Raw genomic sequence first — 27,423 nt, forward strand, 5'->3', positions numbered from 1 at the left:
TTAGAATTCAGTTTGAACACACCTCACCTAAATCTAAAGCCCCATAAACTCTAGATGAGAAAAGCCCTTTTGAGCATTAACTCTTACCTACTGCTGTATTACTGGATTTTGCTGGATACTTAGCTGCATAGGTGCCCATTTATGTTTTTGCTGGTGGGTGCTCAAGCCAAAAATATAGGGGAGTGGTTTTCTTCAGAAAAGTGGGCATGGCCTCTGTAATACAGACGTATATATATATATATATATATATATATATATATATATATATATATATATATATATATATATATATATATATATATATATGAAAAGCACTTACCCCCCTTGGTTGTAGAAGTATAGGAACCGGCACACGGGTGGATGGTGAAGAAAAGTTGATTTATTGTACAAACATGATTGCACACAACGACAGCTGTACACCTGACAGCTGTTTCAACCGAAATAAACGGTTTTCATCAGAGGTGAGGCACACAGTAAAAGAGCCTGCTTAAATAGCTGAAAATTGCGCCAAAATGCATATGTAAATTGGACCAACCAGGCCTCCACTGATTTGCAGCTGACTTCAATTACAGTGAGTGACAGCTGTAGTGGGGGGCGCGGCTCAGGCAGCATCAGAAATCTACCAACTGTGATAGAGGTTGGCACAGTGATCCCCTGGCCGAGATAATTGGCCTCCCTGGTGGTGTAGTGAGGGATTTGTGCACTTTAGGTAATGTGTAAAGAAAGGGTATACGTGGATGAGGTTGCGTCAGGAATTTCGCTGTATCCTCGCCGATATGTTGGTTAGTTGTGCCCATTTTCATGATCTGGTCGATTGACTGCTTGAACCTCCAGGTGGGATCTGAGTCCAGTTGCTGGTAGCAGGTGGCATCTGATAATTGTGTCATTGCCTCGGCAATGTAGTACGCTCTATTCAGTAGGACAATCCCACCCCCCTTATCCGCGGGTCTGATGACAAGATCCGCATCTTCTGATAGGGTTCTAATGGCAAGCTTTTCTTCCTTAGTGGTGTTATGGAAGGAGATTTTTTGCTTTTCGATGAAGGCATTGGTGTCCCTCTTGAGGACCCTGTTGAATGTATTGATCGAGGAATTGATGGACGGGGGTCAAAGGTGCTTTTACATCTCAGGGCCGGCTTATTGGACAATGTGTTGTTGACTGTCGTGTTGACAACTGGGTTCTCTTGGCGTGTCAAGCGGCATTGTCTGTATGCACACAGACAGCTGCCGTCCGCCACACACTGGCAGATATGGGACTCCTGGAGCTAGCCTAGTGCTTACACTCTGGGAAATCCCAATGATGCTGCCTGAGCCGCGCCCCCCACTACAGCTGTCACTCACTGTAATTGAAGTCAGCTGCAAATCAGTGGAGGCCTGGTTGGTCCAATTTACATATGCATTTTGGCGCAATTTTCAGCTATTTATAAGCAGGCTCTTTTACTGTGTGCCTCACCTCTGATGAAAACCGTTTATTTCGGTTGAAACAGCTGTCAGGTGTACAGCTGTCGTTGTGTGCAATCATGTTTGTACAATAAATCAATTTTTCTTCACCATCCACCCGTGTGCCGGTTCCTATCCTTCTACAACCAAGGGGGGTAAGTGCTTTTCATGTCCTAAAACTTTATGTTCCTGGCACCGGGATTTTTTTCTATTTAGAGTGCCATCCTGCAAACCAAAAGTCTATATATATATATATATATATATATATATATATATATATATATATAGAGAGAGAGAGAGAGAGAGAGAGAGAGAGAGAGAGAGAGAGAGAGAGAGAGAGAGAGAGAGAGAGAGAGAGCAATAGTGGGTTGGCGCCCCTAATGTTGATCACTCCAATTAGATCAGCCAAGCCTTAGTCAATATAAATCTAGCACATAGGAAAAAAGTCCATTCAATCTTTAAATATTTATTAAAAAGTCTTTTCTTTCCACACAGTGGTAATAGTTATTCCAGATCTTTGTACACGTCATTGATACAAGTAACCCAACGCGTTTCGCCCCTTTAGCTGGATTTCATCAGGGGTTAACTATTTCCAATGTCTATGTAGGAGGACCGGTTGGTGGGGAAAGATTTTTTTCCAATCAATGTTGCTATAAAAGATTCCTTTCTCCCTTTGAACAACAATTTTCCAAAAAAGGAGCCTTTAGAGGTGGCTATACCTATAGTGGATAAAAATGATGATAACTGTCTTCCTAAAGGATCTGGGGGGAGCCCAGTTGGTTTAAGGGCTAGATATCAGGTAGGTCCAGCTTAATACAATTTAAAAGGCGATAAATTCAGTACAGAATCAGGGGTGCTCCAGGAGGCAATCCTCACCCTTAGTAGATGTGCTCTGGTCACTGGTTCAGTCTGAATATATATATTTCTACCCAATAGTGGTATGGCACCCTGATTTTAGAATATTAATGTCCAAATACAGTTTAAAAGGTCCACATCCAATGAAGCGACAAGATGATATCTTCCGATATTTGTTTATTAGTCTTCACAGGATTATCGAGAATAACCGCATGTAGAGAAATTCCAACGCGTTTCCTCTCACAGAGACTTCATCAGGGGAATATAACAGTCTTACGGTTATGATTGTGTTATGTGAATAAAGTTGAAAAAGTGGTCAATTCTTCCACACTCTTTTTACGTGCAGTGAAATTTCTGTTTCCTATTTATTCACTATAACTGTTTATCCAATACGACTGTATATAGCGACATAGTGATAGCTGATATAGTGATTGCAGTATGCTGCCTAAAATGTAATTGGTTCAGGTATTTCAGATAGCCTCCTCTGATATGGGTTTTAGTAGCTGAACCTATGATATGGATAAAATTCATATAGGATCTCCGAAGTCACTTCTGGTCTCTCCAGAGAAGGCCAGCAGCGTATATATAACAATATAATATAACAAACAGCAGTGTGTGGCACTCTTCCGAAAATAAATGACAGACACCGTAGCGTAACTTCAACGTTTCATTTCTTTATAGAAATTTAGTCAGGATAATAATACAGACAGTCACCTCACCTTATATATCACCATAAACCAATCACAAATGTGCAGCTCACTCCAGATTCCCGCGCTCCATCCACTGACAGATGACATCATCAGGTTCATCCACGGCGCTAGCTGGTTGCGTCAGGTGCGTTGCCATGGAGACCACACCACGCGAACCCAGCACTCACGCCGGAGCTTTAACCTGATCATGCCCTGTTTTCAATGTGTTAGCAGGGGGATTGCAGCATATAACAAAACTATTTATATACTGTACAAAACAAATAGTTAGAGCAAACTTGTACGGAAAGCATGTAAATATGACAAATATATGATAAAACATGACTAACTATAATAAGGACTCGAAAAGAGTACAGAGATACATGATTATCTAGCGATCTCAAACATATAACTGCCAAAACATATTTTGGAAAGGTATGTTAATTAAACCTGGCAAAGAATCCATATATAGAGCCAACAAGGCAATCTGGTCCGCATACAACAATTCAAGGTGATACATAGCGAGGCATGAAAAAATACAAAGTTGCGAAAAGTCATACTTAAAAGTTACCACCATCGGAACACTAAGGGTGAGATCCATGTGCTAAATGCACACAATTATACACAACCCTGTAAAAAAGTGACTTTTCCTTTGGCGAGGGCTGAATCCCCTATAATCTAATTGCCTGTGGGCATCTGACTGTCTTTCACAATTAGTGGGCTAAAGTCGGCTCCTCTGATATTACACAAATTACTTATTAGAGGAATATACAAATACCTACTGGAAGTTACGTGGCCTTCCACAAACATTTCAAAGGCCAAAGTGTGTGCTTTTTATTGTGTTTTTTATTTTTTATATATATTTATACTTATTTTTCATTGTGTGTATTTATTTATATATTTTTTCTTCAATTGTGTTATTGTACACATTGATACAAATGTACTAGTACATATACTGCTATAGGTGGCCGCCTATTATAAATATTAATGTTATATTCTATTTAATAAATTGCAAAAATATTTTTTACTTTTGAAATACAAACAGTCTCCATTGTCTGATTATTTGAACTCATCCATGGCATAAGAGAGTTTACTATCATTATAATTAAATTAGCGCAGTCTCCCATTCCGTTTGGAAACAGGTGTCATATTCCCACAGCCAGAGGCTTATTAGTCTGACGTGTGGGTGTGTACATTTATGTTTGCGCTAACACTAGTGCATTTTTAGAGAACTGCAGCTTCATATACATATATATATATACAAAATTTCATTCTTCATTTTTCAATTATTTTATTTGGATGGTCAATTAGCGCCCAAACTCTCCTCTGTTGCTCAGGGGATATATTTGTCACTTACACTATACTAGGTGATTCATCGCGCCCTATGGGCGCTCTTCACACCGTCGTAAGGGGCTGCGCCCCCTTAATTTGTGAACATTTGTATATGAGAAAGATGGTTAGAATTGTATGACAGATGCCTGTATTGCAACTTGAGTTATAGGTGAAATGTGTTAAATAGAGAGAATATGATGTGGAAGGGGGTGTGTATTGTTTTAATTAAAAAGCGGTTACAGAGTAGATGTACATTGATAGTGTGGATGGTACAGTGACATTTGTGGGTGTGGGGGGGGGCTGTGTGTGCATGTTGTTTAGGTGTGTGTGTGTGTGCAATAGTATAGTAGGGTGTTTTTGAGTCAGCGGCTCCCCACTGGCAGAGGTCACAACACAGGAAAACAGGAGGCTGGCTAGTGATAGGGGTGTGTGGGCATAAGGGGGACTAAAGAGGAGGGTGGGAGATACTGTGCAGCTTCTGCCAGTGGGTGAGGGTCCAGTGTGGCAGTACAGGAGTACAGGATGGTGGCCCTGAGTCTGTGTCTCCTCCTACTGGGTGGGAGTTAGTGTCCATGAGAGCAGGAGGCTGGGCTATGAGGCATGATAGGGGCATGTGGGCAAAACAGCGTCAGCGACTCTCCAGTGATGGAAGTTACGGTTCAGGAGAGTAGGAAGCTGGGTAGTGATAGGGGTGTGTGAGTATACAGGGGACTAAAGAGGGGCTTAGGGGTGCCGTGAATTGTGGGAGGGGCGCGGGGGTGCCGTGAATCAAGGGAGGGAGGGGGCGCAGGTGTCCGCGAATGGCGGGAGAGGGCGGGGCTCTGCAATGCGTTGGAGGGGGCGTGAATTGCGGGAGGGGGGGGTTGCGAATTTCGGGAGGGTGTGTGTGCAGGGGGTGACGTGAATCGTTGGATGGGGTGTGAATCGTGGGAGGGGGGTGCGCGGGGGGTCCGTGAATTGCGGGAGAGGTTGTCAACTAACCGACCGCACTTCATTGGTGTCCATGTCGACACATGAGAATGAATATGAAAACATTGAAAAAGTGAAAAATAAATCTTCAAAAACTCATGTCAACCTTTTTCATTGTCGACCATAGCCATGTCAGTGTTTTACATGTGCCATTTAATCGTGGGGTTGCCGTGAATGGGGGGGGGGGGGGGGGGTGCATACCTCCCAACATGACCCTCTCCAGGAGGGATACATTGCTCTGTTTCTGGACTTTCTTCTTAATTTATGGATTACCATCACCTGTGCTTAAACACCTTTCTTATCAATTACCCTGTTTAAAATGACAGGTGATGACAATCATATATTAAGATGGAAGTCCACAAACATAGCATTCTGTCCCTCCTGGAGAGGGTCATGTTGGGAGGTATGGAGGTGTGGGGCGCTCACCTGGTGTGTCTGGTGAGTAGCTGTGTCTTTGCTGTGTAACATGGAGAGGCAGAGGGTGGGCTGGTTCTCTGTCATGTGAGTCAGTCATGTGAGTCAGAGGCTCCACCCAGCGTTACAGCTTCAGACACACTTTGAGTGACAGATGTAGCCAAATATATAAGAGATGCCACATGTTGTAATGCACCTTACACTGTACACCATGCACCGTAATGCACCTTACACTACATGCCATGCACCGTAATGCACCATACACTATACGCCATGCACCGTAATGCACATTACACTATACACCATGCACCGTAATGCACCTTACACTACACTCCATGCACCGTAATGCACCGTACACTATACGCCATGCACCGTAATGCACCTTACACTGTACGTCATGCACCGTAATGCACCTTACACTGTACGCCATGCACCGTAATGCACCTTACACTATACACCATGCACCGTAATGCACCTTACACTATACGCCATGCACCGTGATGCCACAAACGCTGTATGACACACACCATAAAGCCATTTATATAATACTATATAACAAACACACTGTAATGCCCATTAAACAATTTACATTTATTATATACATGTAGCATCAGAGTTCCGGTACAGGAGTATATACTGTAATCACAAACACACAGTGACATAAAAGGATATGAGGCTTCTCTGTATACTTAAGTCCCCCATACACTTGTCCGATTTGGGGCACGATTTCACCCAGTTCCGACAGATCGGGCCCAAAATGGATGTGTCTGACATATGATCCGATGCACGGTCCCGTGCGGATCGGATCGGACCTGGAGATCATATATGCTGCACATATGATCTCGGTGTCGGACCACGTCCCTGCTGCAGGAAACGGGGATCCCATGCGATACATCTCATGCAGAAGTGCAGCATGCAATGTTTCACATGTGATTCTGCCACCCTGGGAGGTCCTGGGAGGCTGGAGGAGGATTGTATTTATTTATTATCAGTTTCTTATATAGCGCAGCATATTCCGTTGCGCTTTACAAAGGAGACAGTGATACAACAAACTGGGTATTTACAGACAGTCAAAAGGTAGGAGGGCCCTGCTCGCAAGCTTACAATCTATAGGGAAATAGGCATTGATACATAAGGATAGATACTGTATTCTTTATTGCATCGATTCCACCAGAATGCAAGGTTCCGTGACTGGTTCTGGAATTTGATAAGCTTGCCTGAAGAGATGGGTTTTTAGTGAACGCTTATAGGTTTGGAGACTGGAGGAGAGTCTTCTTGTGCTTGGGAGGGCATTCCACAGAGTGGGTGCAGCCCGAAGAAAGTCCTGCAGTTGGGAATGGGAGCGAGTAATGAGTGTGGATGAGAGACGCAGATCTTGGGAGGAGCGTAGAGGTCGTGTTGGATGATATTTTGAGATAAGACAAGATATGTATGCGAGTCGCATAGTGTATGGGTACCTTTACTGTGGGCAGAAGCTTCAGGGGTACAAATGCATGCACTCCTGTCCTTCAGGTGCATACAGACTGTACAACTTTTTTGACCAATTTAGTTGAAACACATTTCCCTTGAACCCAGTGTCCTGGACGAAAGATATTAACAAAAAATATTGACGAAAGAACTAGCTACAGTTTATAGGCTCTTTTTGAAAGATATCCAAATTGAGCTGCATGCCCAATTGCCGAACAACCTTGATGAACAACTGTCTAGGGGTTAGGGGGGAGAGCACCAACTGGAAAAAAATGTAAATCGGCACCCCTGAGTGAATGGACTGTGGGAGGGCATGATCTGCTGCATTCACTAACAGACACTCTCTGCTCACCCCCTCACTCATTTGGATCCTGCTAAGCCCCGTCCCCCGCCTGGATCCCACTAAGCCACGTCCCTTCTATGGGCCCCATTTATCAAGTAATATTTTCGGATAAATCCCCCAAAATACCAGTTTTTAGGGGGTTAACTGCAACTATTAAGTATCTCCTGAATGTATGCGCCGCCTGCCGCATCCCCCATAGGTTTCTATGGAGGATGCAAAGCTGCCCGATGTATCAACATCGGGCAGCCCGGCTTCACATCCCTGGGCTATTGCCATTCTGAGATGGCGATAGCCCATTGTAGCCTATGGCTACACATCGCACTGCCCAGGCGGCAGTGAGGTCAGCAGGATCTGTCCCTGTCAGGGATGAACATTTTAAATGCAATCAATGATAAATGGGCCCCTAAGTCCCTGCATCCTAGATGCCGGCTGACGTCCCGACACAGCAGTGGGCGGCAGCGCAGCCTCAAACTTACAGCTGGATGGCAGGGAGCGATCCTTCCCGGCTGTCAGGTGTCCTTGTAACAGCGCTCCGCGCAGACCCCGCCAGTGCTGGCTCCCCCCAGCCACCACAGGGGTCTGCGGCATCATTGCTACCCCACTGTGCCTAATGGTAGAGATGTTGGTGAACTTGGTGTGCACATGTTGGGAAACCATGACTTCATTTATAATTTATTTATCATAGGGAGAGAAGTCCTGGATCTCATGTAACTGGCGATTTCACATAGATCGAGTTCTAATTTATTTACCAGACCCCCCTGAGGCCGGCAGGTGCTATTACTGTTGATAGCCGCTGATGAGTTTCCTATATGCCTCAGTTACCTCTGGGAAATCAATCTTCTGCATCGTGTGTCTCGTTTTTGTGTGTTCCCTCGTTTTTATTACATTGGCCAAAGTGCGCCTATAAATGTATCTTCCTGCAGGTGCACAATTGTAAAAGTGCAATATATGTATCCCATTAAACGGTAACCATCTCAAGCCACCAAGGCAAGGTAACCCATTCAGTCATTGGAGGTTTGTTGAGCCTTTCATATTATATCTGAGAGCACTGGGACTGAATTGGTGGACAGTTATGAACAAACCCATGTTACCAATATCACATAATGTTGTCTGTCATATTTTGTCAGAGGCCCTCATTCTGATTGAATCAGTTCCCGGGTATTTCGCACCGGGGACGGATGTTTTCATACTGCGCATGCACATATTCGTATATGCGCATGCACAGGGATGCTGCGTGGGTGCCTTTAGCGACTTGCATGTTCACCGTGGCACTCGCACAGGGGGTGGGTGGGATGGAGGCGGGCAGGGGGCTTTGCATTCAAACATCCTGCGTTTCCTGGGCGTACTCACAAAAGGCTGGCGGGCAGCTGCCTGTCACAGGTCGTCAGCCACCCGCCCCATTCCCAGACCAGATAGCGCAAATCTAAGTCAGCCTAGATTTGCGAGCAGTGAAAAAAAATCAGTTGATTGTCAGCAACCATTGAATGTCAACTCCCCCCCACCCCCGTACGCTACCCTGCGGATAGATGTTTATGGAAAACATGAATTCACAAAGCGGCAGGGAAGGGCAGATTTAACAGCGGAATCAGTAACTTCATTTACCTGATGCCTCTAGAATCTACCTGGCGACTCTCATGTAATGTCCAGGAGACTCCTGAAGTCATGGTCAATCGCATTATCTGTACCACAACCAGGCACCTCCCTCCTGTATGGCGCACGGTAGAAAGACTAGCACAAAATGAGTTGGGGCTATAGATGCAGACAGAGGGTAGGGTTGTATATTACTGGTCAATGTTTTTAGCCATTATGGAGTAACTATCATGCAGAAGGACACTCGTGCAGGCGCACTCACGCAGAGACCGCAGCCACATGTGCGCGCCATGGACAGCACCTGGACTGCAGCCGCATGTGTACAAGGACTGCAGCCGTATGTGCAGAAGGACTGCCGGCTCACATGCACAGTACTAGAAAGGAATGGAATTTTGCCATCAGACCTCCCCTCATTGATGGTAAAACCAGCAACATTCAGGAGGAAACCATTGATAGTTGCTAACCCTGCGATGGCCAATGCATTAACAGTAAATGTACATGAGAAAGGTGATTAAATACAAAAAAAACCTGAAATCTTTGCGAGCTAGGTATAAGGTCCCTTCTTATGGCTTATTCCCGATAACATTTGTCCTTTGTCATGATTTGAGACTTTGGGTTCTTAGAGGCAGGGCGAGGTGTCTCTCTCTTGGGACTTTAGACAGCTGGAAATGGAATGGCTGAATGTAGTTCCTCTTCTTAGAATAGCGGTCTTAAGTAGAGGGACTAGAAGTGACACTGGCACTAATATTGAGATTGACAAACTGGGTTAGCGTTAATATAACTGTCCAGACTGTTCATGTTTGGACTAGTGTTGTGGCAGGAATTGGTGTCACTGGATGATCGGCCTGGGACCGTCCTTGTTGGTGACTGAGCTGGTACGGGTGTTGCTGGTAACCGGACTAGAACTGGTAAAACTGGTACCAATGCAGGAACCAATATTAGAGATAACCAGGCTGGAACCTGTATCGCAGGTAAATGGTCTGGAACTGGTGTTGTGAGCATCCAGGCTGGAGCCAGCATTGCGGTTAACCAGACTGGCATTGCAGGTTCCCGGGAACAGAACCAGCAATTCTGACCGCCTTTAGCCAGGAGCCTGGAGACATGGCTTAAGATGCGATGTTGTTCAGGCCGCTTGCAGCTGTACCATTAGCCCTTTTTATTCTTTGGGCTAGACTGGGATTGGAGGAGGCAGTCAGATGAACGAAGGACCCATTCCCATTGGTAGTTCAGTGGTCAGCTGATAGAATCCAATATGGCGGCGCCCAGGCACCAGAGCTAGCTGTAGTGCCATAGCACCCCCAAAGACCCCACCACACTGGGACCCCACAGGAAGCCCCCACCCAAAAGGAATGAGGATCGGTACCCCTGCCAGACTGCAGCATCACAGCATGGTGGTGAGTATCTGTTCACTCCAGACAGAGCTCTGACAGACAGGACTCTGGCAGGATGAGTTCTGACACCAGTTATGTTAGCAGCACCCAACATGTTTTTTTCATGTTGCCAATTCTCCCTTAAGAATCATCTGCTGCTCTGTTGGTTGAAGCCTCTGGGAGATACAGTGTCAACATTGACATAAACAGTAATCTCAGCCTCTATGCCTGTTTTCATGTCACGTCAGAGGAGGTGCGGAGACATGAACGGATGGGTGTGTGTGAAAGGAGGCAGCTGCACCGTGTCACACGAGATAGGAGAATGGGACAGTGCCACCTAACCCGTCACCTCCCACGCCTCCTCACACTGCGTAATGCCTGGGTCTATAATTGGCATCCATTGTGCTGAGTGTTACAAAGTAACCGTGACGTTTAATGCCCCTTGGTACTGCCCCCTGCCTCTCACTCTGGCACCCGGTGGGGATAAAGGTGTGTATACAACTCCTCAGCCTCGTTCTGCTCTATTACCCAAAAAGTAAAGTGCACAGGTGAAACCAGTTCGTCCAGTTAAAACATAGCGGTGTCCTGGATTTTTATACCGTGGAGAACAGGATAGTGTTACTGCATAGCTGTCAGACTTTATTTCTGCGTAGTCCTGCCCTTGGTAAACAAAGGACAGTACAGGAAAGACCCATCTCCCTGATCACTGATTTACCAGCCATGGGAATGTTATTCCGGCTGAGGCCTTATTATTACACAGGAACAAATTTGGTTGGACCCTTGAAAAGCTTGAAAAATACACAGTTGGATGAACTCCTACAGACATACTGTACTAGGGAGAGTTACTTCAGTACTTCCTCATCTTTGTGGCCACCGCTTATGCTACGGAACTTACGTACTCTACGGTTGCGGCCACCACTTATGCTACAGAACCACCACCCTGGGTCCCCGGCACCATGTATACCTTTAGTAAAGTTGTGGTGAGCGAAGGGGAGCGAGACACTTAGCCTGAAGCGTGGTGAGTAAAGCGAGCCGCGAGGGGCTTGGTGGCTCAGTCCGCTCCACTTCACTTTCCACAACTTTAAGGTGCCCACACCCTAGAAAGATCTGTGATCTTAAGGTGTGCGCATAAATTAGCCTTCCAATCTTTTGGCCGTCCTGGACAAAAGATTTCAGGCAAGCGCACATCTTTACCAAAGATATTTCTCAAGACCCCATGCGCGCTCCCGTGGATCTTTTGTTAAATCTTCTGATCTTAGATGTTGCATGAAAGATCAGAAGAGTTAGCAAAAGATCCACGGGAGCGTGCATCGGACCAATGATTGTTATCTGACGATATATCGGCTGATTTATCGGAAATGGGCCAATCGGCCAAAAAATCGTTCTAGTGTGTGGGCACCTTTACTTAAAGTAATAGATGGTGGCGTGGAGACAGGAGAGTGGCGTGGACACAGGAGGGTGGTGTGAAAGTACCTTTAGTTGTCAGAGACAGGTGGCCAGACCTCAGCAATTGCTTTGAGAATAGCGGCTAACGTAACTGGCGTAGCAGTGGCTGCAAAGATGAGGAAGTACCGTTACCCCTACAGGCTCTATGGCTGGGTTTCCCGTGGTTTTCATGACTTCGGAACTGTCACGAGCAGGGCCCTCTACCCTTATGTGCTTTTCCTTCACTCAATTAAAACATGTCAGTTTCCATGTGATTTCTGTTGCAGTAGCAGCATCACACAGGACTCCAGAGAGGAAAATCAATGTACATGAGTGCGGGGTGTGGTATGGAGCCCCTGGACCCAGGACACTGTGTGCACTGCGCACACTGCACCCATTATAGAGGCGCCTATGAAACATTGAAGCTGCTATGCGGACTGTGTCCAAGACCATAGTCTATGACCACTCTGCCCTGCCCTCACCGTCACTTGTCCAACAGCAAACAATTCAAAATGGATTTGAATTCAATGTTAACACCACTAGGTCTTTGCGATCCAAGTGTAAAGGGGGCATTGGGTATTCAATAACTGCCGAGTTCCGGATGTGCATCGGTTAAACTGTGGCTTGAAAAATAAAACCAAACATACAGGGAGTTGAACTAAGAAAATAAATATAATTAAGCTGTATTAAGTTACATCATACTAAAGGTGGCATTTTCCATAAGGGAAGGTAGTTGTAGACCATGTCACAGGGGCCCAGCATTACCCATATGAATTATGCAATAGACATTCACAGTGACACTATGTTATAGGCCTCGGGCTCACCCTGTGCCTGGGTGTCATAATGCTGTATTCTAGGCTAATGAATAAGGATATGATCTTACATCTACACTGTGTACACACAGGCATGTGATTTAGTGTCACAGGGATCTCCTGACAACTACCAGCTGTAAGCACACTCTGACAAGCGGAGCATCCACTAAGATCACTGCTGCGGAGACAATATGCCGAGTACGCCGTGTGTGCCTCTATAGAAGAATAATGGTTATAGGGAGAATGGGAGGATATATCTATCATTTAATCTGCATATGTTCCCCCCCCTCCCCCCTTAACCCATATACTTCTCCCTCAGAGCTCAGTGGCTGCTACCTGGACTGGCAATCTGAAATGAGCCCTGTGATCTCCTGTCACTTTGAAGTCCATTTACTAAGCTTTGGTAGGAGATAACGTTGTCGGAGATAATGTACCAGCCAATCAGCTCCTAACTGGCATTTTTCAAACTCAGGGGCAAACTCGGTTAAATGATAAAGTGTCTGTTTTTTATCACCGGCCAATCAGCTCCTAACTGTGAAGTTACAGCCTTGATTTGAAAAATTACAGGTAGGAGCTGATTGGCCGGTGATAAAAAACAGACACTTTATCACTTCACCGAGCTTAATAAATCTACCCCTCAGGCTGTAACATAACAGTTAAGGGGTCAGGTGCACTCAGCTTCAAAAGTGATGAAATGGAGAGCGATAAACTCTCCAACCAATCAGCTCCTGCCTGACATGTCACAGACTGTGTTTGAAAAATGTCAGGCAGGAGCTGATTGGTTGGAGAATTTATCACTCTCCATTTTATCACTTTTGAAGCTTAGCGCATCTGGCCCAGGGTATGATTGGCTGACACTTTATTTCCGTCCACTTTGGTCCTGATTCACTAACGATCGGTCCCCGACATATTCGCTCTGGGGACCGATGTTCTGTAACTAAACCACAATCTATCTGAGAACTGCTAACACATTTGCAATGTAACGATGACAGGGAATAATAGCTCCCAGCCTACATTCCTATGGCCAAGCAAAGACTCACATACAGCAGGTGTTGCACTACACAGGGACTTTTCCAATTCATAGGGGGAAATTTACTAAGATGGGATGTTGCTATGGGCAACCCTACTGGGCTGCCAACTAATAAAAAAGAATTAAATAATGCCCATGCATGATGGATGGCTGTGCATGCATATTGTGCTTCAACCCAGTGGGAATTAGTAAAGTCTGGGAGACTTTAGCTGAAGCTGGAAAGGCTTTGCTGGGCCCCCATTGTCAACAATGGGGCCACGCCATGTATGCCATCTGTACAGTCATATACAGCAGTAAGAGAAGCTTATCAGTCGTCCAAATACTGAATGGATGGCATAAGCCCTTTGGCCAGTGCTGTACTTTTACTTAAATGTAGCCCTTAGAGCAGTGGTTCTCACCCTAGGTCCTCATGACCCCCAACAGTGCACATTTTCCAGGTCACCTGACAGGTGCACTCATTACTCACTGACACATTTTAAAAGATCCACAGGTGGGGCTAATTACTTCACTTGTGATTCTGTGCGGAGACCTGGAAAACGTGAACTGTTGGGGGGGTCCTGAGGACCGAGGTTGAGGACCACAGCCCTAGAATGAGTTCCCGCAAACCCCCTGCTACTACCGAGACATTGGGGCAGATTAATTATTCCTTGGAAAGTGATAAAGTTGAGGGAGTTTTAAACTACCAACCAATCAGCTCCCAAAAGTCATTTTCCAAACACAGCCTAAAACATGACCATTAGGAATCTGATTGTCTGGTACTTTATTTCTCTCAACTTTATCACTCTCCAAGGCTTAGTAAATCTCGAGAATTGGAAAACCTTAAAATGTATCATTACTGTGCCCATTAACTAAATGCAAGTGCCGAGCGTCCAATCCAGCGCTGCCATGCGTAAATACCGTTCTTATTGACTCTTCTTCAGGCACGTGATCAGGAACTAGTGAAACTATCTGGAGGGGACTTTAGTTTGGCAGACTTGAGGTAAACCCTCTAGAAATTTATTTGAACAAGACCTGTGCGTGCCATGTAATACAATGCCAAGATACACATTGCACAGATGGTCTGTACCTGCAGCATGGTTGCGGGAGAGCAGCACTAAGTAAACGCTCCTGTCAATATATTTTGCCTGCCCATTGGTGGATCCCAGGGGGAAGGTCCAGGAGGCAACGGTATGAATCGGATCTGCATTATCAATACCCTAACATTTGAAGTGCAGTTCCACAATTCACAGCACTGTTCAGCAGAAGGTGGCACCGGGTTTGAATCATTTTTACCAAATTGTGTTATCAGGTCCAAGGACACCCACCATACTTGGGAAGTTCGAGTGATGGCAGTGGATGGCTTGCTCTTTCAACAAGTTTCTCTGGAAACTCTCAGGCATTCTGGGAGAGACTAGTTGGTAGCAGAATTGTGCACAGCGCCCCATTGAGGGGGCGTGTCATGTCCACTTAAAGGGCGTGTCTAGTTCCATATATGGAGAGATTGTGAAAAGAGATTGTGAACGTGGCACCTAGAAGCGTGGGTGTGTACTGCTACATCTGAGAGGAACCTTTTTAAATGGTTTGTATCCAAATGTAGATGACCCCAAAGCAGTTAGTAAGAGCTACTATACTTGGTAAAGTGCTGGGAAACGGTGCTGATGATTCAATGTAAATGTGTCTATCTCTCATTCCTTTTTCCCCCCAAAAACTGTAAAAGTGTAATGTGGGCTAGGTGACATGAGGGAGATTGTTAGACTAATGAGGGAGAGAGGGAGATTGCTGTTATTTCAAGGAGTCTCCTGCAGAATGCAGGAGGGTAGGCAACTATGGTTTGTGGTAATATGCTGCATCCCTCTCTGCTTAATCTGAACTTGTGTTCCACAATTCCCCTATTAAAAAAGGCACTTGAGCCTCTCGCCAGTGAACAATTCACAAAGGGCAATAAACAGTCCCTGTATTGAACATGAAAGATGATGAGATAATTTCAGTAACAGGGATCTCTAGCTGTGACAGTCCCTCATGAAAAGAACCATATGTGGATTTGCTCTATAAAGAGGGCTGGGAATTTGAGGTGTGAGGGTCTGATCTGTGTTCATTCTCTCAAAACTATAAAAAAGAAAACAGATTTTTATTTTTAAATAAATCTTACTTAATAAAAGACTCCTTAACCCAGGGGTTCCCAATCTTTTTAGAATCACGGCACCCTAGAGTATCAGAACTTTTCCACGGCACCCCTAGGCCCAAAATAATATATATAAAATTAAATATATTCTGTTTATATGTGCTTCTTAGGTTCAGTTATGTGGTAAAGAGCAGAATTTGCTTCTGTTTGTACACATATTTTATGATTGGCAGCCACCGGCACTGGTTTTGTCCATAAATAATTGATAATAAATCATTTGAATTGGTCCTGAACGTCCAACCCGAGGCACCCCTGCAAGTGTCCCGAGGCACCCCAGGGAGCCGTGGCACACAGTTTGGGAACCACTGCCTTAACCATTTTTTCCCACTTTGAAAAAAAAAAAGAAAGAAAGAAAAAGTTTTTAAAAATTCTCATGATAATGATATGTAGGTCATATGGGGATAAAAAATTTTTTTTTCAACTATCATAGCCCAAATGGGAGGAACAAAAAAAAACCCAAACAAACACAAAAACAATCACACTACGGGTAGAATATTGCCATGTAATTGACTGCTCCTTTAAGGGCCCTTGGTAGATTGCCGTTTGAGGCACCTACCGAACATGGATTACATACCTGTGTAATGATATGAATGAAACCCATAGTCCGATATATGATTTGTTTATTTGTCAGAAATAGCTAGCCTATGTAGAATTGGCCGGTGATAAGTAAAGTAGGATACATATTAACAAGCTTGTATGTCCAAATTGCGCGTGAATGTGAGATCTATCGAGGTATTGCTGCGCACAGTAGGTGTAGTGGCCAAAGCGAGAGCCCTTATTTGCATAAATGGAAGATGCCGACAAATGAGACGCTATCCACTGCGGTGAGCTGTGGCAGATGAGTCGGTTTCAGCGCATACTCAAAGCCGAACTCCTTGATCGTACTGCATGCTCTGTACATATTGCCAAACGCCGTAGTTAGTACACAAATGTGCACCATCATCTATTTTCACCCATCCAATACTGTCATTGCTCCCACCTTAGCTCACTGTGGCACCTTTGTGGATAACTTTTCCAGGCGATACCCCCAATTTACTACTGGCACTAAGTAAGAGAGAAGGAACAAGCCTGCTGCCACCACACAGCCTGCCTACAGGCCCACAGAGAACTGATTTGCCCAGGGCCTGGAAACAGCTTTTCAGTCATAACTGAAGTTTTGTATTTAAATATGCCTGCCATGCTGTCTCGCTCCTCTGCAGCAGGCTGCCATGCTGGGTAGGAGGTGCTCGGTACTTGTGTAGTTTCACGTCGCCAGCATGGCGCCGCGCTACTTCCGGTTTGTACGCTCGGCAAACTATCTAAAATAAACTAACTTAACTCCATGCCAACATGGATAGTTCATACCCCCACTATCCATGTTGGCATGGAGTTGATTTTAGATAGCGTGTTGAGCGTAGCGAGCCACCGAGCCCGCAGCGTGGGCGAACGAAGCGAGCCCCGCTACACAAGTGCCGGTGCTTCTCTACCTGAACAGACACCAGTGACTGACAGCCTGGCAGACTTGCTCCGCATAACAGCAGCTTGCGAAATGGTTGATTCACGCACACAGGCCAGTTATGTCACTGCGACTAAAAAAACTGCATTGTCATTTTGTTTTTTGTTTTTTAATTGTATAAAATCCAATTAGAATAATGACCGTAAACCGCTGAGCCTTTACCTTCCTGACTCATACCTGACATTTTTGTTTATTGTATAGATTAGAAGGAGTGGAAGCTAGATATCATAAACTTCAGGCGAGCTGGCCACAGGCTCTTTGAAGCTTTTTATAGCTTTGTACATTTTTCCTGCATGATACAGAAGTCTCTTGCTGAGTGCATTATCCTCTTCTCTGTACAGATGCGGCACTGTGACCCAATGTCCCTTTTATCAGCATCTCCACTTATATCTTATTACTCCTGAGTGCCCACATACTGTACACCCACCACAGCCCAGGGAGGATAATAATGAGCTGTTACCAGGACAGCAACAAGAATATATTACTAATGAGGCAGTGTATGCAGATGCACCCTGCCTGCTGAATCAGGACAGAATAGTGACATCTACCACGTAACTGCCGGGTGACAGCGTCAGAATAGCGCAGAGACTGCGTCAGGATATAATACAATGTGCTATCAGTTTGGGCAGACCAAATATTGTTCCAAGAGTTAGCAATGTAATAATAATGCATTCATCCACAAATCATATCACATGATGAGTGCTCAGTCCTCCAGCCATGTCTGGGAGAGAGCTGCTAGACTGCAGAGCTTGCACTCTATGACACTTACATAATACAGCCCATATGTGTACATACAGGAGACTCCACATGATTAACGCTTTAGATTCGGCAACAAAGAGATCAACAATATATAAACTTTTCCTGCCTGACAAGAGTCACCTTAAAAGTCTGTGGTTCCCTCATTTAAAGACTTGCTACCATTAACATGACACAATCCAATAATAAGCCCCAGCTGACTAGGCTACTGGTCACTATGATATGGCTCTAGTCTAGTCTGTACTCACCCTCCACCTGTGTCTGTAGACATGATGATGCTGCTGCTGCTGTGTCTGCTGGTAAGTGAGCAGGATCTCCCCGAAGCCCAGAGAGGACAGTCACACACTCAGCGGCACACAGGGAGTATGTGACTGTCACACAGGCTTTGGGGCTGGGCTGGCTCTGCCCTCTCACAGCTCTCTGATTGGGAGCTACCTTGAATTACAGTATCCGATTCCAGCCTTCTTTACTGTGCCTGACAACAAACATTGAAGCCTCCTGATTGCAAGCTCTTGTGGCACTCAGCACCAGCAGCCTGGAAGCTTTCCTGTCTGAGGTGTAGGAATTCGACACCGACTATACTGGGGGAACTGGAACAACTGGACAAACTTTGTGATGCAGCCAGCACTGCAGAGCTCAGTACAGGCACATTGCAGCAGGAACGGTGCAGCTGCTGCAGTAACCACGGTTTCATCTTGTGTGGTCACAGTGCTAGTCTAAGCAGTGCAAGCTGGATGCAGTATAAAAGAGGTTCTGCAGTAGCTACTTGACTTTTTTTTAAATTAGGCAGGTGCATCCTGCATTTGATGATATTAACAGCAACTTTGTTTTTATATATATATATATATATATATATATATATATATATAATTACAGGATTCAAGAAAAACAGCCTGGGGGCACCGCTGGAGAAATCAGGAACGGTAACCCACTCCGTGAAAAGCACCAAGCAAAGATAAACCCCGCTTTTGTCAAAACGTGCCTTTTCACACCAGCAATAATATCCCGGGTTAGATGCACATGAACGCGCATCAACCCGGGATTTAGCGCAGTGTGGAAGGGGTATAAGCTACACAATAGTGAAACTTCGAACCAAATTCACCCAGTAGTTTTTGCATAATGCCGGAACGAACAGCCAAAAAAATAAAGGTTCATAAACAGTACCGAGGATTATATTTCTCCAAAAAACATGCAGTTTTATTATATGTACACATTTTATGATTTAGTTTAGCTTGTTTACATAAATGAACACTATCAGCTGACAGTATCAGGTAACGCAAAACAGAAAGGAATAATGTAAACCAGACACTTTTGCTGTATTTTTGGCAAATGAATTCAGGGTGACTCTCTGGGAAGACTGTATGGAGAGGAAGTGAAAGCAGGATAGTTTGCTAGCAGGGCCTAATTTGTGACACATGACACAGAGGCTTGTGCTGCAAAGTTAATTACAAACCTGAGGTAATATTTTGCTGGAAACCCATTAGGAGCCAGCAAAATGCACTGATAGAACAGGAAACGGCGGTGAATAGGTTTTCTATGGTGTTACAGTAATTCTCTCCTTATGCATGTGCACTGATTATTATACACATATTAGACATGCATTTTATCAATTCATGCCTCTGGTGTGTTTCCCTTCTTAGCATCAAGTTCTCACAAGCAGACTGACACGATGGAACAGCTATAAAACTGGTGACTAGGCCTCTTATCGCTACCGTGGGATTCACAGTATCTGCAAACAAATTGTATTCTTTGTGTCTAAAATAAAACATTGAGACGAATGTAGTAGTGGGCCCGATTCAGACCTCATTGCTGGACTGTGAGTGTTTGGGGCCCAGAAATTAAATAAATGCTGCCTAACACTGCCCGCATGACTGAAATCCCACCCAAGTTCCCCGGTGCTGGGACAGTGCATCTGCTCCCAGCACCGGTCCATGTCAACCTTAAGCTTGTATCAACCTTCTGTCAATGTTGACCATTTTGAGGTGTCGACTTAGTCACTGTTGACCGTTATTGGGTGACCAAGTGACTGTCGACCCCCTAAACCATTACCATTTTTAACCATTCTCTAGCACAAGTTAGCCCTATACACACCAGCCTATGGGGGCCACGGCTAAGAAAAGAAATACCTTCTAAATTGTATAAAAAGTAGATAGTGAACGCATTTCGCCACTTCAAGTGGTTTCTTAGTGGGTTCAGCTACGATCATGTTTTGTCACCTACTATAAATATCCCTCCAGGACTGTATTTTTATATCTGTTTTTTAATTTACTGTTTCAAAGTTTAAATCGCACACCCCCTTAGTTCACCGCCTGTGGTGTGGTGACTTTACCACAATGCACATACAGTAACTAGATTCATATTACTCACCATCACCTCCTACAGTAATAGTAATATATTACTTCTCTCATGATTATATCTGTGTGCATCATGTCTCCAGTCTGTCAATGTCTTTCTCATCTTCATAAAATATAATAAATAAAATAAACTCTATGCATTGAGCTATCTCAATCCAGACCAGTTAGCAGCATTGCAGCTGAGCAGATCTATGTAGTGTGTGGCTGATTAGGATTGGGTGCAGGGCTGCACACTACACAGATCTGCTCAATATTAATGCTGTTTTTTTGTTTTGTTTTTACAAAGTGCCGTACAACTCGAATCATATTGTTTTATCTGTGTCTTTTAATTTTTAGCTCACTGAGGTCCAGATACACTAAGCTTCAAAAATGATAGCATGGAAAGTGATAAACAGCCAGCCAATCAGCTCCTACCTGCTATGTCACAGGCTCTGTTTGGAAAATGTCAGGCAGGAGCTGATTGGCTGGCTGTCTATAACTATCCATTTTATCACTTTTGAAGCTTAGTGCATCTGGCCCAGATTAGAGTGTTTGACTGGAATGCAACAGGTTATGGTTTCAAATCCTGGGATTTGGGGTGAGCAATTATCTTTCTGGTGAAAAGCACCAAAAAGTCTAGTTATGGCTCATGTATTCACCAACCACCACCAGTTTCCCGGTGGGCCGGACCAGATTTCACTCTGGCCGGGCCGCTTACCTTACCGTTAGAAGTGGTCGCAGCCAGCCTGGTCACAAACAGCAGCATTGCCAAAAACAAATATGTCCGCCGCATATATGCTACCCCCCCCCCCCCGGCTGCTGTGGTGATAGCAAGCACACAAACACACACACACACACCACACACCACACACCATTTGCGGGCGTTTTACGCTACTTAGCGGCCGTATTTTCAATATGTAAATTCAAACACGAATGTCAATACGTATACGAAAATTTGTATTTTTGGCATAGTAAATGCCAAAAATAGGAATACGCAAAAAAAAAACACGTATTTTCGTACAAAAAATACGATTTTTTTTTTTCCACTAATTTTTCTTAGTAAATTTACCCCAAAGTGTCTAATTACCTACAGCCTGAGTCTTTAACCTATGGATGTACGCCATTTGATTACTCTGTCTAAAGGTGCCCACACACGCACCGATCCCGGTGGTGCGATGCTATGCGATGGGGTGCGCGCTCCCGCGGCACCTCATCGCACAGTACAAAAAGTATGTGCTGCACATACTTTTTGTACTAGCTTTTTATCGCATAGCATCGCATCGCATGCACATCGCATGCACAAGGCTTACGATGCGATGCTGTGTGTGCTAGTTAAGCACAGAACGCACGCCGGGATCGATGCGTCTGTGGGCACCTTAAGTGGATATAAATCTGCCATTGATTGGAAAATTTATAAACCTGAATATACCTCGGAGAATATACTTCTACGGATCGGAACTAAATTGTGTCACCCCAAGAGGGTGCTAATTTCTATCTCGTTGCAACTGAAAGCACTGGACACTTGTTATTTCTGGTGGAGATCAATTAATAAAACCCCAGGACTTGGCTTTTTGATACTTAATAGGAGTGTGATCATGTAAAGTAATTATATATTTTACTGTGTGTAAATTTGTATGTTTTTATTTATTTAGCATTTTAATATATTAATCATATAGTAATACTTTTAATTTCATTCATCCAGTTGTGTGGTGCTCTCTTAAAAATATATATGTGTAGATTCATTTCTATGCATATTTTTTTGGTGTGTTTACTTTGGGATGTGAGGATGCCAGACTGACCCCCGCATTCAAGAGATGGTGGTAGCGCGTTGTAGCTTATGGGCTACTTGCCACAGAAATAGTTCTGGAGTGTTCCCCTGAAACGCTCCACAGAAATTGGTGCAGTGCATGTGTGCCAACATATTGCCTGGACCCCAGTAAAATGGAGGGGGCATGGCCACCAGGCAGAGCCTCCGGGAGGGAGCATGGCCACCAGGCAGAGCCTCTGGGAGGGAGCATGGCCACCAGGCAGAGCCTCTGGGAGGGAGCATGGCCACCAGTCAGAGCCTCCGGGAAAAAAGTAAGCAAGAGAGAGAGAGTGGAGAGTCTGCCGCTGCAGCTGTCTCTCTCCCCAGCTCAGCACATGGCACTGAGCAGCATGTGCTGAGCTGGAGAGAGGCTGTCACCTCTCTCTACAATGCTCACTGAAACAGGGGGAGAGGGGAGTGGTACCTGGGACCCTCCATCAGACCCGGGTAAAAAGTACCGCCCCCCCCCCCCCCCCCCCTCAATTCCACTGGTGATCAACAGGTCTGCGTATCGGCCCTGGCAGCTCACCGAGCACATCAAGCTCATTTCAGCGCCCCTGTTCCTGCGGGTATTTATTAATACATTCACACAAAGCGATTTCATATTGCAATGTGATCTTGGGCTATAATATTGCACCCAGGTCGCATTGACTATATAATCAATGACAAACGGGCCCCATAGACTGCATTTCTGTGTCTGGTTTTGAAATAACCACAGTGTGTCATATTTGCATAGTTTGAGTCCAGCCCGGGGAAGCATACAGCAGTAATGAGTCTAGTATCGCTTGCGTTTGTACCCTAAAGGACATTTTTATATTTCTCTGCATTAATCAACTTGAGCGGCAGCTGCAGAGCAATACTCCGTGTTCAGCTGAAATAAGACAGAATTATGTTCTAGTGGAGGCATTGCACCGGGCTCTCCTGTAGACCATCTGACATAATAGGAAATTTTTATATTATTATTATTGTTATTATTCACTATAATGAGAAACTCAGCTACCACACACTACACAAGCACAAATGATGCTGTCTACAAGGCGCTGTCATTACTGTATTCCACGTGTGATTCTGTATGGAGGATCAGAAAACATGCACCTCTAGTGCATAGCTCCTAACTGTCCCAATTACCGCGGGACAGTCCCATTGTGATTGGACTGTCCCTCTTCCCCCTTGGGGCCAGCAGTGTCCAGCGGTGGGGGGCAGTTAGGAGTCCCCTCTGCTACCCACTGCTCTGCATCTATTCGGTGAGACAGAGTAGCTGGGTGCATGGCCTGCACAGTGGGGAAAATGGGGGTCGGGGTGTATCCTCATGGAGTACCGCGTTCATAGGCCATGCCCTCAGATCGTGAGGGCCACACCCACTATTTCTGGCAAGTGTCCCTCCTCCACTGCCACCAATGTTGGGAGGTATAGCTAGTGTGTCTCTAGAACTGGATTTGGGAAGCACTAAACTGGGGTGGGCGCCCAAGTACCCTGGGGTGTTCATAGTTAAATATCCTCTGTATTGTGTCCACATGCCGGGGTAAATGCTGTGGGGTGGTTTCCAAATGAAAGTATTCCCCCTGCATTTGCCTCTGCATGCATATGTAAGATTCCTCTCTGCAGGCATAGATCTTAAAAGATCATTCAAGGGGTGAAGAGAGCAGGGCCGCCAAGAGAAATCCTGGGCCCCAGTACAACAACTTCCTGGGGCCCCCACGGACGGAGATCCCCGCACACTCTGCGGACCCGGTGTTACGCCACTGCTTCCAAGGTGGATACACGTACAAAAATTTGCATGTAATGTCTATTACACATGTCACACACCCATTACATATTATACCACATGCCATAATGCTTATTACACGTTATGCCACACACTGTAATGCTCATTGCATATTAAGAAGTTAACATGCTCTACCAAGGGTTAACATGCTCTGCCAGGGGTTAACATTCTGTGCCAGGGATTAACCTGTCTGTCCTGATTTACATGCTCTGCCAGGTGTTAACATGCTCTGCCAGGGGTTACATGCTCCTTGCAAAGGATTTACACATACCCTCCAACATGGCCCATTTCATTAGGTACAAAATGCTCTGTTCCTGGACTTCCCTGCCAGTGGCAATTACAGATGTGAGCCTGCAGCACAGTCCAATATTCAAAAGGGGGGGTCACATATATGCCACCCCAAGCATCACTGTCCTGGACTCACTGGCAGTTGATGTAACTGCCCCTCTTTGAATTTTGGACTGTGCTGGAGTCCAACCTCTGTAACTACCACTGGCAGGGAAGTCCAGAAACAGAGCATTTTGTACCTAATGTAATGGGTCATGTTGGGGGTACTTGCCACCAAATAAAAAAAAACCTGTGTGTCCAGACCAGGGCCCCCCTGACAGCCCCGGGTAAATTGTACCTGCTCCCCCCCTCTCTCGGCACCCCTGGAAGAGAGCACCACAGTTTGGGTTTTATGGCAACATTTCCTAATTTAACACAATAAATAGTGATCAGACAGCGACTTTTCCATTTATATGGAAAGGGAATTTCTACCAACATAATGGAAACATTCAAATGCATGATAGCATCATTAAATAACGGCACTCAATATATATAGGGGTGTTACCGGTCTCCGGAGGAGGTGTGGCCAGCTGCCACAGAGGCTTGGCTAACCATTACCGAGTGCGTGGTCTGGGCCCCTTCATAAATACGCTAGATCAGGGCTGGGCAATTGCGGCCCTCCAGATGTTGAGGAACTACACATCCCAGCATGCCTTGCATCAGTTTCAGCATGGCCACATAGCAAAACTAATGCAAAGCATCCTGGGATGTGTAGTTCCTCAACATCTGGAGGGCCGCAATTGCCCAGCCCTGCGCTAGATGGTCAAAAGAATTTGGCCACACCATTTACTTACTGAATTCAAGTGTTTCAATCAGACAGGTTGTCAGCGTTATAAAATAGGGATTCAACTGTAACTCGGTCAACTGTAAGTGGTATAGTTAGAAAGTGGAAGCATTTAGGAACAACAGCAACTCAGCCACGATGCGGAAGACCACGTAGAATCACAGAGTGGGGTTAACGACTGCTAAGGAGCATGGTGCATAAAAGCCGCCAACATAGTTGAAGAGTTGCAAAATTCCACTGGAGCTTTGTAAAACGCACCGACACTGGGCTGTGGAGCAGTGGAAACGTGTCCTGTGGAGTAATGAGTAACGCTTCTCTGTTCAGACCTGCCTGTCTGCTTTATGCCAACTGTGAAGTTTAGTGGAGAAGGGATAACGGTATTATACTGTTTTTCAGCGTTCAATCTAAAGGTGCCCATACAATAGGGCGATTCTCCTGAAATTTGGTCACTTTTTTAGCTGATTTTGGCGATAAATCAGATGGGTTGGACATCAGGTCCGATGCAATGCGCAGTCCTGTGAGCATCACATCGGAATCTGATGATCGCATGGACTGCACTGTAGCTAAGTCGCCTTCCCAAGCCCCCCGGCAGGCTTGGCTGTGGTTCACATACGATAAATCATATGCAAAAGGCCTATTGTAGTATTTCTAGTTCATTAATGACTTCCAACAAATTCAGTGTGGACCTAAAATAAATACCCTTCAATAGTAAATATTGAAATACTCCTTATAAAGCCTACAGCATAGGTTGATGACAGGAACTACTAAGAACAGCAGCTGAGAGTAACTGTGCAGTTAGTTGGTCATTACTGAAACACAGACGTATTTCTGGGGACAAGGGTATGATATCAAGATATCAAGAAAGAGGGGCGCTGGTATTAAATGTAACTGATTTACACAATGGCTGCAGCAATAGGTCAGGGGAGTCACCCCCTTAAACAATATATAGCAAAGAAAAAAAGGTGTTTTTTTTTTGCTGAGCTCAATGATGATTGTACGTTTTAAAATTTAAAATTTTATTATTTTATTACCTTGAAAAAGCTGTCTGCTGTACAACGAAACGTGTCGGTGGAGTGGTGCGGACTCATTCCTTTATACACCCAGTGACCCTGACCCCATCATTGTGCAAACTATCTTTAAAACACTTTCCTGGGAGACCTTGGTGGACAAACCATTATATTATCAGCTAAAGTGTGGATACCATCTAGCCACTACTGTCAACTTGTTCAAGGGAGACAGGTATATTCAGCCTGCTGCTACCCTACAGCGAACTACCATCTCACCGGAGGCAAGCTACCTCGCCAGCAACATATTGGCAATCCATCATTCCCCCCCCCCCGCAGCAGTTATCTGAAGGATCCTTACAAAATACCATGAGTGTTACCAAATTGGACTACCAAAAAAGAGTCAAAAGGATCAGAGGCCATGGGTGACTATATCAACTTATTATACACGCACCACCATTTTTATGTTTATTCATGTTATTTCAATTTTTTTCTAATCCTTGTTGCTTTTTTTATCTATTGTCAACTTTATGCTAATTACTTATATTATAATAGCATGTTTGTTTAAGTTAATATTAAATTACAATAAAATAATCAAATTTTAAAACGTACAAACGTCATTGAGCGCAGCAAAAAAAAACCTTTTCTCTTTGCTACATTTCTGAGGACAGAATGCCCAGGGAAAGAGCTGCCCTGCTAGTTGACAAACGTGTATATATATTAGTCTCATGTTCCTGTGTTAGTACATTTGGCAGACACACCTGGGGCCTGGCACTTGGGAGGGGTAACTCAAACTTTGCCCTAGATATAAAAGTAGAATGCTTGTATTAGAGGGTTATCTCAGCCACCTATGTAAGGCATTTCACATAGGAGTAATTTCTCCAGCAAGTGACAGGAGAAACCAGGAAACCTCTGGCTGAGCATTACAATGAGTCAGGGATAAGAAAGACCCTTAAATTACTGTACCATGGGGGGTGTTGCACTGCTTCCAAATTAGGAATTTCCTGTGCAAAGGTTTCAGCTATATTCACACAGTTCACCAACTGTCCCTGATTTTCATGGCCCAGTTCCCGGAAGCGTCCTTGGTTTTTACACTAAGCTGCATTATGTCAGTAACATATTGATTTTTTTTTGTGCTTGATTTATATTCTGGAGGTCGATATATATAAAAGTAGCTAATTTGGGATTTTGGAAACATTTAAAAAAAAAAGGTTTAAACAAAATGATAAATAAAGCATTTTTATCATGGAACTTTCCCT

At 44.7% G+C, this 27,423-nt stretch overlaps 1 protein-coding gene across 3 annotated transcripts in view; it reads right to left on the bottom strand.

The window, feature by feature from the left end:
* TTC39A (tetratricopeptide repeat domain 39A) overlaps positions 1–27,423 on the bottom strand; it is a 125,312-nt gene that overhangs the window by 35,164 nt on the left and 62,725 nt on the right. Inside the window, exon 1 of one of the 3 annotated variants that reach the window (XM_083157380.1) lies at positions 18,393–18,671. The exons of the other annotated variants lie outside the window; for them this stretch is intronic. Within the exon in view, the coding sequence (XP_083013506.1) occupies positions 18,393–18,415 (23 nt within the window). The 5' untranslated portion in view covers positions 18,416–18,671. Of the gene's footprint in view, positions 1–18,392; positions 18,672–27,423 lie in introns of those variants that run through there. 3 annotated transcript variants of the gene reach the window in all.

The sequence above is a fragment of the Crinia signifera genome, chromosome 8 (assembly GCF_055691185.1).
Source record: "Crinia signifera chromosome 8, ASM5569118v1, whole genome shotgun sequence".
In the NCBI taxonomy this organism is placed as follows: Eukaryota; Metazoa; Chordata; class Amphibia; order Anura; family Myobatrachidae; genus Crinia; species Crinia signifera.